At 32.4% G+C, this 11,913-nt stretch overlaps 1 protein-coding gene across 4 annotated transcripts; it reads left to right on the top strand.

Annotated features, from left to right (window-relative positions):
- Positions 1-505: 505 nt before the first annotated feature.
- Positions 506-4,122, top strand: LOC107949775 (protein ABSCISIC ACID-INSENSITIVE 5-like). Of its 4 annotated transcripts, XR_005926416.1 has the most exons (6): positions 508-779; positions 1,036-1,225; positions 1,472-1,549; positions 1,671-1,700; positions 2,631-2,751; positions 3,854-4,122. XR_005926416.1 is itself a non-coding variant. In XM_041111993.1 (5 exons), the coding sequence occupies exons 1-4, from the start codon at positions 766-768 to the stop codon at positions 1,685-1,687; spliced, it is 324 nt and encodes a 107-aa protein (XP_040967927.1). In that variant the 5' UTR covers positions 506-765; the 3' UTR covers positions 1,688-1,700; positions 2,631-4,122. The 4 variants fall into 4 exon arrangements, 3 of the variants coding, with proteins under 3 accessions (XP_040967927.1, XP_040967925.1, XP_040967923.1); XM_041111993.1 differs by having other exon boundaries at positions 506-779; positions 1,472-1,578; positions 1,675-1,700; positions 2,631-4,122; XM_041111989.1 differs by having other exon boundaries at positions 507-779; positions 2,631-4,122.
- Positions 4,123-11,913: the final 7,791 nt, after the last annotated feature.

The following is an 11,913-nucleotide window of genomic DNA, read 5'->3' on the forward strand; positions in this document are numbered from 1 at the left end:
GTTTAGGATTTAGGATTTAAAATTTAAGGGTAAAGGTTAGAGGTTTAGGGTTTAGATTAATTAGTATTATTTAATTTATATATTAAACGATTTCTTATATAATTGTAAAAGAAATAATATTAATCTTAATATATTAAAATTATAATTATAGTTTAAATTATTTAAGAGATAATAGATAAACTTTATATATATTATTAAATATTGGCTATCATTAATTAATTATTATGGCTTCCAAATTATAACAAATAAAAATAAAAATGAAAATTAAGAGATTAGTGGCGTTTTTAAAAAAACGCCAAAAAAAACACTATTATAAGAAATAAAAATAAATATGAAAATTAAAAGATTAGTGGCGTTTTTTAAAAAAAACGTCACAAAAAACACTATTATAACAAATAAAAATAAATATGTAAATTAAGAGATTAGTGGTATTTTTTTAAAAAACGCCACAAAAAAACACTATGAAAATGACGTCGTCTTTTTTTCTTAAATTTCATCTTCTTGTGTCATGCCCGACACTTAGCCATTTCCCCAAAAATCCTAAAACAGATATCCCAAACGTTTAGCTATTTCCAGCAAAACCCCAAAATAGATTTCCCCAATTCTCTACATTTCCCCTAATCCCTAAATTTCCCCCAAAATCCCTAAGTTTTTTTAATAGTTCTTCGTTTAAGTAAAGCCCTTATATTTAAAAAAAATTCAATTTTTTTCAGGTATTAGGGAAAGCGATTCGGCCAGGTTTTTCAGCATCTAGAGTTTCTGTCAATGTTGGAGAAGAGGTAAATATTCGAGTAATTCATGCTTATAGTTGAATGAGAGAAATGAGTGATGTCAAAGTTGAGAAACCAGACGATGAACAGCCGCAAGAAAGCAGCAAATTCCTAATGCAACCTGCAACAGTGTACCACAGTAGCAGGAAATAGGGATTCATAATGTCGTGAAAGAAACTGGATCTTCTTCTTGTCGTCTAAATGATCAGAATAAGATTATCAGAAATGGAGGGTGTTTAATTAATCCATTAGGGTTCCCATATAGGTCTCGAATGCAGGTTTTGGCTGCAGATGCACCATCAGGAAGTGGAGAGTTGCTCATAATGAATGATTTACCTGTTTACAAGAGAGGGAGGAACAAAATACAAGAAGCCATTGAAGAGGCTGAGCAAAAGAAGAGGAAGAATAAGATTAAAAACAGAATTTCAGCTGCAAAATCTCGAGCCAGGTCTCAGGTGCGTATGTGTGCGCAGTAGTAGTAGAATCTAGAATACAGCCCCAAACTTAGCCAAGTTGTTCCATACAGTCATATCTAGAAGGCAGCATGTATATATATGCAAGCATATTAGTCGAAAATTACAATTCTTCCTTTCTTTTTCCTATTTTATTAGTAGAGCTGAAACGGGAGCTTAGTTCTTACGATTTTAATTTCCACAGATGTAACTGTTTTCTTATACTAAAGCTGCGATCTTATTTTGAAGGAGCATACAAGATTTCCGGAAGAAAAAGTGGAGCAATTAAGAAATGAGAATGCACTTTTAAAGAAATTACTTTCCCTGGTGAGAGACCTCATGTTTCTTCTTGGAAAGTGGAAGAAACTGAGAAAATATACAATATTTTCCTTATTTTCTATGTATTACTTATTGATTTTTGGCCTTTCTCATCTTGCATGTGGATCAGGAAGCTGCAGCAGCTGAGAGACTCCTAGAGGTACTGATTTTATATGTCCAATGAACTTAATATATGGAGACTAATGAGGAGGTTTAAGCTCATCAAGATCAATGGTGGTGGTGAGACCGAGTGACAATATGGGATGACATAGTTTCATTTTTTAAGACATTATAGGATCTCCGTTATACATCAAATATATATAAAGAAAAGCTTTTTGCTTGCCTTCAGTCGACCTGGCTTTCAAAATATAATAAAGATAATTAGATTTGCAGTGAGCTAAAGATAGATCACGCTACTGTAAAGTTTTTGATAATTTATATATTACTATTGCCTGCAAAAAAACATGGTTTCAATTATATCCTAATAGCTAGAATCATGAATCACTTGGATCTTGAGAAAAGTATACAATGTTAGAAGCTGCAATAGTTTTAATCTCTTTTGAGTTCATCATTCAGAAAAGAAAGATATATATATTTATAAGCATATTTTACAAACAAGAGAGATAAGTATGGCTGACTCAGTAATCAGATCTCAGCAGTAATGGATTGATAGAGTGCAAATGCTAAAAACTGCATAAACATTTTTTATCAATCAAACTTCATATTAGCATGAATTACTATAAGCATGAATTACTCGAATATTTACCTCTTCTCCAACATTGACAGAAACTCTAGATGCTGAAAAACCTGACCGAATCGCTTTCCACAGTTTCGCTTTCTTTCATGTTTGATGTGCTAGTATCTTTAGGTTATCTTTGAATGAGAGAAATGAAATGATTTGTTTGGTTGGCTTGATATATATCTATATTTAATGGTAATTGGAGATATGTTTTGAGTGATTAGGAATATTATTCCTTCTGGTGCATACAGGGACCAGTTTCTATTAGTAGTAGTAGTTTTAAGTTGGTTAAGTATTTGTGAGGCAATAGTGTGCCCTGGGATCTTATAGATGCTGATTGAACCTTCACAGAAAAGGCAAAGATTGAAGCTCAAATCTTAGCTGCTGAAGCAACAGCAAAAATGAAGGCAGAGGTTGAGCTGAAAAAGCAACGGGAAAGAGAAGAGAAGCTGCTGGAATTACATTACAAAAGGTTTTTATCTTTTTCTTGCGTTTTCTTTTTTGTCCTTATTATGTTTATATAGTGGAGGGTTTTAGAGGCTAGAACACTGTAATACCATATAGTATATACAAAATATGAAACAGACCATGCCATTATTTATTGAACAGGTAAAAAACTAATTATTTTTTTTCCTTTTTTCTTAAATTAAAGACCATGCCATTAAGGTAAATGCATATTATTGTTGACTATTAATTATATTAACTATTTATTTTACATTAAATTAATGTTTAAACAGAAAAAATAAAATAAGAAACAATCAAACCAACTGGTTTAACCTATGGTCCAGTTTCTTTAACATTGGCATTTATGTCCTTTAATGTCGAACTTCTACATTTATGTCTTTCATTTTGAATATTTAGATGATAGTAGTGTCAATCAATTCTTTGTCCCTTGTTATGCTATTAGTTCCTTTGTTTTGCATTTTCTTTTTTTCTTCTTTTGCCAAAGCCACTTGTCCCAGTTGTCATGTTTTTTTATGCATTTCCTTGGCTATGGGGTTTTGCTTGGTAGTTATGCAGCTATTTATTGAAAGTTGAAACTCATGCCTGTTTTATGAATGCTTACATGCATGGCAAGGTATTGTTAGCCTTTCTTTCTATTATGTTTGTTGCTTTGTATTAGCATTCTCTATGCTACTTGCCCTGCAAAGTTCCAAGTTTCCATTTTTATTAAAGATGGCAATCGGGTATTTGGAAATGTTAATTATCTGATCTTTGGCAATTTTGCCCAGCAGAATTAAGCTAATTTTATGGTTCTATCTTTAATTAATGCATGGCTGAGCAATGCTTCCTTTACAGGTCAGTTTCCTGTTTCTTTGTCATGGATGGATGTATTTATTGGAAAATGGGACAAAGTAACTTAATACAAAGAAATTTTACATTTGATTTTCTATGCCTTTTAAATCACCTCTAATTTTAAGATTGATTGCAAATGCCTTTTTTCATTTTTTACAACTTTTTCTGACCAACAATTTATTTGTTACATATTTGTTTTATTTTATTTTAATCATTAATTGTATGTCACTAATGCTTAATTGTTATAATTTTTTACATAAATGTTTTTTTTACTCGAGGCTAAGAAGTTAGCACACAATATCAAAAGGAAGCGGACAAATGCAATTCTGGTATGGACACGTGCGAAGAAGTAAGGGAGAAAGCTAAAGAAGCACTGTCGGCTCAAATGAAATTAACAGCAATGTGGTAAATAAGAGCTCGTCAGAAAGGGTGGAGAGAAAAGGTCGCCAAATCTAATGCATTTCCTTATTTCATTTAAGTAACTTCATTATAATGTCTTATTTTATTGACATTTTTATATTTAATCTAGTTTTTATTATTTATTTTAGTTTTGATTCTAAATTTTTATTTTTATTTTAATATTTAAGATAACTTGAGTTCTAACTTTTGGATTTTAATTGTGTTATTAATTTATTATTTTAAATTCTAAAATTTAAATTCATTAATTTTTGTATTTATTTTTACAGTTAAAATTTTAATAGAAAATTTTTATATTTATATCATTCAATATTTTGATAATGAATTTTAAATTTTTTATATTTTTCACGACTTTTATAATATTTTATAATTTTTTTGAATTTCATGACCTTTAGTGGTGTTTTTGAGAAAAGCGCCGCTAAAGGCCATGGCCTTTAGCGGCGTTTGTGGGAAAAGCGCCGCTAAAGGTCATGGCTTTTAGCGGCGTCGGAAATAAAGGCGTTTTTAGCCGCGCTTAGAAAAACGCCGCAAATAGTTTTAGTGGCACTTAAAAGCGCCGCTAAAGGTCTAAAAAAAGGCCGCTAAAAGTCAGTTTTGTTGTAGTGTCATTTATTAAATCTAAGCATACAATATCATGTTTTCCATCAACTTGGCAAAATTGCCTAAACACATGCACTCAATCAAACATATTAGTCACAAAATTTTCATATACATCAAGTCAACATAGATGAGCTCATCATGCAATATTATTTTAAGGCATTATCATTTCATCTCATAATTCTCTCATCATGCCAAGAGTTTTGTCTGTTGAATCATTGAAATTTCGATAGATACTCAAGTAGTACACTCAAGGTGGACAATTCAATAACCTGTCAATTCTTATTCAAGAGTACCCTTTAGGGCATTTAATCAAAGAACACACTCTCAAGCCACATATTGTATTACAGGATTACCAGTCCAGGCTAAATCCTTTATGTAACGTATGCTTAGAAGAGCTTAATTAGGATTACCAGTCTAGGCTAAATCCTAATTGTATCATATGCTCGAGAGGAATTATATCAGGATTACCCATCCGGGCTAAATCCTTTCTATAACAAGGTCATTAAGATTACTCGTCTGAGCTAAATCCTGTCAGCAACAAATGCAGGACCTCATTCATTTCGGGAAATCATATATATTCATCGGAATTCAATATTCAAACGAGACTTTACCCTTTTTCCAACATTTCCGAACATGCAATCGTTCACACATTAATAATATTGACACAAATATAAATCATATTGCATACAATCATAACATTCAAGTTAACATATTTACATGCCCGATTAAGTTACACGAACTTACCTCGACACTGGTTTGCGTATAAAATCTACTAATCCGAAACCTTTTCTTTTCCTCGATCTAACCTCGAATTTTTGTTGTCTGGGTTTATATAAATAATTTAATCATCAATTTCACACATTTCATATTCATTTGGACTCAATTTAAGTCCTAGGCAAAATTACCATTTTGCCCCTAACTTTTTCATACATTCCAATTTCGTCCCTAGGCTCGGAAAATGAAATTTATGCAATTTACTCCCTATTCCAAGCCTAACCGAAATTCCAACATAAAATTTACACCTCATATTTTCTATAAATTTCAAAATTTTTTCATCAATTTTCACAACTTTACATTTTAGTCCCTAATTCATGTTTTCACCAAAAATCACTTTGTAAAAGTTGTTTATCTATCAACAACCTTTCATTTTCTACCATAAATTTCAAACTTTCAGCATATACATCCATGACCTAATTTCCATACTTTAATAACTCTTCAAATTGATCCTCCAAATAAATAGATTAAGCTATCCCGGTTTCAAAAACATCAAAATTACTAAAAACAGGACAAGGAAACTTACCTAATTACGCCATGAAAGTTTTTTCTCTCTCTCCTAGGGTTTCCATGTAGTTTTGGGGAAGAAGATGAGTAAATAAGATGATATTTTCTTTTTCATCTTTTAATTAATTAAATTATTTCAAATTCCAATTTAGTCCTTGCCCTTTTTCTAAATTTCCATGGACGAGTCACCAAAATATCTACATACTTTTCTTTAACGGTCTAATTACCATATAAGGACCTCAAGTTTTGTATTCCATAGCTATTTAATCCTTCTAGCTACTAGAATTCAACTTTTTCATTTTATGCAATTTAGTCCTTTCCCTAATTAAGCACATAATCGATAAAATTTTCTTATCGGGATTTTCACATGACATTTCTAACATATTACAGACCATGTAATAAAATAAAAATAAATTTTATTTTCGAATCAGATTTGTGGATTTGTGGTCTCAAAACCACTGTTTCGATTTTCACTAAAAAATGGGCTGTTACACAACTGTTCTAGAAACACAACTACCGTGAAGATCTTTAAGAGAAATCCATGTACTTGAGATATATGAATTTCTCATAACAACACGGTGATATTCTACTTATGGATCAAGATGAACCTAGGACTTATCAAGAAGTGGTGGCGAGCCTAAATTTTGAGAAATAGCTTGAGGCCATGAGGTCTGAGATGGATTCCATGTTAAAAAACTAGGTATGGATCTTGGTTGACCCACATGAAAGGGTTAAACCCATAGGGCGCAAATGGGTTTTCAAAAGAAAATCCACATGGATGGTAATGTAGAAACATACAAAGGGCGATTAGTTGCTAAATGTTTTTGACAAGTTCATGGTGTTGACTATGATGAAACCTTTTCTCTTATTATTATGTTTAAATCCATTCTAATTAATAGCTGCATTTCATGATTATGAAATCTGGCAGATGGACGTCAAAACAACTTTCCTTAATGGGAAACTAGAATAAGATGTACACATGATACAATCTGAAGGTTTTGTCAATATGAAAGATGTTGGAAAGATATGCAAGCTAGAAAGATCCATTTATGGATTGAAGCAAGATTCTCAAAGTTGGAATATTCTTTTTAATGAAGCAATCAAAGAGTTTGGTTTTATCAAAAATGAAGATGAGCCTTGTGTTTACAAGAAAATTAGTGGAGCATTATTGCATTCTTGGTACTGAGTGTAGATGACATACTTATCATAGGAAATAAAATTCCTACACTACAATCTATTAAAACTTGGTTACGAAGTTGTTTTCCTATGAACGACTTGGGTGAGGCTATAGGAGTCAAAATCTATAGAGATAGATCAAGACAACTCCTAGGTCTAAGCCAAAGTACATACATAGATAAAGTACTAAAAATGTTCAGCATGGAAGAATCTAAGAGACGATTCTTACCTATGAGACATGGTATTTCACTCTTGAAGGAAATATGTCTTTCAGCTCTACAAGAGAGAGAACGTATGAGTAAGATTCCATATGCTTCGGCTATTAGGTCTATCATGTCATGCAATGTACTCATCCAAATGTATCATATGCTTTAAGCATGACAAGCAGGTACCAAGTAAATCCCAGTGAAGGTCATTGGGTTGTATTTAAAAATATCCTTAGGTACTTAAGAAAGACTAAGGATACATTCATTATATATGGAGGTGAGGAAAAGCTGAGTGTAAAAGGTTACACTAATGCTAGCTTCCAAACTGACAAGGATGATTCATGATTGCAACAGAGTTTTGTGTTTTTCCTTAATGGTGGCGTTGTGAGGTGGAAAAGTTCAAAGGAAGATATAGTAGTTGATTCTACAACTGAGGTCGGGTACATTGTAGCCAGTGAGGTTACAAAAGAGGCTTTTTAGATCAAGAAGTTCATATCTAAACTAGGGGCTGTGCCTAGCATATCAGATGCTGTAGAACTTTTTTGTGACAACAATGGAGCTATTGCACAGGAAAAGGAACCCAGATCTCATCGGTAATCCAAAAACATACTTAGGCACTTCCATCTTATTCGAGAAATCATTGATTGAGGAGATGTGGAAATATGCAAAGTACCAACAGATGACAACATCGTTGATCCATTGACGAAGCCTCTGACATAGCAGAAGCATCATCATTACACTAAGTCACTTGGTATTAGATATATGATTGATTGGTCTTAGTGCTAGTAGGAGGTTGTTAGAGTATACTCAAAGACTAATCATGAGATGATTGTAATTACATACTTGTTTTTCCTTGTTATTAATCTAAGACATTGCCATTATTATTTTAGTTTCTTTTTCTGTGTGTATAAATAAACTGATTAATAATAAAGTCCTAAGAATAATATGATAATTCTTAAAAGGTCCTTAGTTAAGTATTATTGTTGGCATGGGCAATAATGATGCATTAAGACTAATGTGTAGTTGGTTGATAACAAAGTATTGTCATTGACATAGGGATGTTAAAATCAATACATGAGTATGTGTTAGAGAACAAAATACTAGACTGACCCGCCATGAGTATGTTTCTTGGATTATTATGTAATAGTTACAAACATTACAGATAGTGATAGCTATGTATATGATCCTTAGACTTGAGATCATCCTTATCCCAACATCGTGAGTTGTATGGTTTGATACAATTAAACATTTAACATGATAGGTTGTAATATAAAGACTAATGTTGGATATGCCACAATCCATGTAGTGGGATATGATTGATAAAGATAGAATTTATCCCTCCTACATAATGGGATAATATCTTGGGCCACTTGATGGAATGAGGCTAAAAATGCATGGCCATGCACAAATAAGTTGATATGAGATATCACACTTATTTGTTTATTGTATTCTATTCAAAATATCAAGAAATATGAGAAATGTGACTATACCATGACTTGTGTCCAATCTAGATATAAAGGATAAAAAGATATAATACATGAAAAATTTATCACAGAAAGGTTATGTCAAATCACGGCTTATTGTAACTTTGGTAGAAATGATGTATTGCTAGATGTCAATCATTTTTGTAACATTAGAAATGTTCTAGGATTACTACTAACATTGCAAGAACCTACAAGGACACACCCTATAGTAAAAAAGAATATACTTCATGCAAATACGTTGGGCATATACCGTCCTACATACATCTTTGATGAATTGTATCGCTTGAAGGATAGTATCGCTTGGTGCATTGTATCACCTGGCGGATTGTATCGCCTAGAGGACAGTATCACCTAGTGAATACGATGAACAAGTACTTTTTAGAGTTAATATTTATAGAAGTTGATATTTTTTTGGAAAAAATAATTATAAAGTTTTAATACCTTCTATGATTTTCTCCAAAAGTAAAAGGGAATTATTTCTTTTTATTATAGGTGATCAATAAAAGGAAAAAGGATCCCTGATGATATGGTGTGGAAGGAAGAAAATTCAAGAGGTCTAGTCGCCAAATTAGTTTTACTGTTCGTGCTTAACTGTGGACTACATAGTGGCCTAGATGATTTATTTACGGCTTTGAATCGACTCCCTAAAAGAAATCAGATCACTAAAGGTATATTTCCAATCCTGTTTCAACCTAATTCATTTCTCGTACTTGATCCTTGGTTGATGATTGTTGGAATATTTTTTTCTGTGCTGAGCTACAGGGCGTACCGGCGATCCAACACTTACACAATATGATCCAATATCTATATCCCTAGTAGAAATCGTATGTTTCCATAGCCCCAGCTATGGTCTTATACAAATTGATCCAATGTTTATTGTCCCGAAAGTCTTTTGATTCTAAGGAATCAATAAACCACTTCCAAGGTGTCGCCCCGAAGGACCAATCGATTACTGCCATCGTGGTGTTACTCCATAGAGTCGATAGACTGTCGTCACAATGTCTTTTTAGTGAGCTAGTCGATACTTTTCTACAATGCCGCCCAAACTCCCTTCAATACCCATTTCAATCCACTCGTTCCTCTAGTACGCCAATTATTCCTATTTTCAACTACCCCGTCAAGGTACATACCTCCGTTCTCCGTATAGAATATAATCAGGCATTTTATACAATTTATTGAACTCATTATTATACATATAGTATGTGTAACACCCCTTACCCATGTCCGAGGCCGGGACAGGATACGAGGCATTATCAGACTTAAACATACACAATCACATAAAATTGGGCCATAAAATTCCATTCAAATCAAAAACATTCATACGTATGTATAACGTCCCTTAAACGGGCTTACGAGGCACTAAACATGCATCGAAGATGATTTGGGACTAAACAGGAAACTTAGAAAATTTCATCATGAAGCAGGGTTACACACCCGTGTGCACAAATGCTAGGCTATGTTCCAAGCCATTTTGCCACCCTTACAACACATGCACACTCACATATCTCAATGGCATCCAAAATGGCATAAATGAACACTTAATAATCGTAAATATAGCTTATGCATGACATTCTCATAACAACTTACGCATATACAAGGCATCATACTTTATCAAGATTAATCATAACAACTTTCATACCGAGATTACCATTAATACATGTTCACATTTCACACTTATACTATAATCTATCCATATGCCAATTATGCCAAAATCAATCATCGAAAACTTAAGTCGTATGCAGACAGTCATCCATATCAAACAACATGATCACACCATAAAACATTGGCAAATACACATGAATAATCATATGATCAGCATAAGCCATCATTCATGGCTATATATAAATTAGACTATAACCATTATAGGCCAACATTAACATTGACATAATTACAAAGGTAGAGCCCCTATACATGCCATAGACTTAAGTATTTGAATACTTATACCCCAAATGATAGCTTGATAGTGTGATTGAATCTCCGGCGATCTCCAACCCGAGCTAACTATATAAACCTATAAGAGATGAAAAGGGAGGGGGTAAGCTATAAAGCTTAGTAAGTTCATATGAAAATAATAAGCAATTTATTAATATGCTTTTTCCAAATTCTTACAACATGTTCTCAAGGTATCACAATTATAATTGCATATTATTCCACTATTTGTTCAAATTCTAGTCAAGCTGTCTACTCGAGTTATAGTCATTAAATTATTTATTTTTGGAGATATGAAGCTCCAAATTAAGATCCGTTAAGTTTACCTGAAACTAGACTCACATATCTTTTTATCATAAAATTTACAAAATTTTTGATTTAGCTAATAAGTACATTTTATTCTTCAAAGTTACCCCTTTTTGCTATCTAATAGTTCCGACCCCTCTTCACTAAAAACTAATTATATCCTCATAGAGAATTATAATAATGTTATTGTTTATTTATTTAGAAAACAGACTCATCAAAGATTCTAAAAATATAAACTATAAACCATAATTATTTTTTTACAATTTTTAATGATTTTTCAAAATCAAAACAGGGGATTCCGAGATCATTTTGACCTTGTCTCACGAAAATTCAAATATCTCATAATATGAAATTCTTTTGTGTACACTGTTTCTTCTATGTAAAAATAGACTCAATATGTATAATTTCATATTTTATTCATCTCTAACTAGATTTACAAAATTTTTGGTGAATTTAAAAAGTTGGACTACAGCTACTGTCCAAAACAGTTTTAGTACAAAAATTGTGATAAATAAGCTCATCACACCTTTACCAACCATTTTCACCATCATGGTATAAATACATATTTATACAACATAATCATGGACCCATAATCACAAGGTCATCACAAAATCATTCTCATAAACATGACTTAGTTATTTACTTCATTACAAAGATGCATCATAACTCATGTACATACCTGTACTGATCCTTACCATTTCATACATACACGTAATGCCGTTGCATCTTCGATGTTTTGTACACTAAGTTACATACTCAATATCTCATACACCAAGTGCCATTCTTAATATTTTGCACACTAAGTGCCATATACATATATAGCCGAAGCTATCTCTAATCGCACATCAAGTGCCACATTTAGTTGAAGCTATTTCGAACCGCACACTAAGTGCCATTTTTTTTAGCCGATATGTCGTTAAAAATAAAAATAGTCACGTA

This window comes from Gossypium hirsutum, chromosome A01 (assembly GCF_007990345.1).
Source record: "Gossypium hirsutum isolate 1008001.06 chromosome A01, Gossypium_hirsutum_v2.1, whole genome shotgun sequence".
Classification (NCBI taxonomy): Eukaryota; Viridiplantae; Streptophyta; class Magnoliopsida; order Malvales; family Malvaceae; genus Gossypium; species Gossypium hirsutum.

Excerpts from the sequence above, each read along its gene's own strand:
- LOC107949775 (XM_041111989.1), top strand. Across the intron at positions 1,550-1,670 it reads TAAAGAAATTACTTTCCCTG|GAAGCTGCAGCAGCTGAGAG; the intron begins GTGAGAGACCTC and ends CATGTGGATCAG. Across the intron at positions 1,701-2,630 it reads CAGCTGAGAGACTCCTAGAG|AAAAGGCAAAGATTGAAGCT; the intron begins GTACTGATTTTA and ends GAACCTTCACAG.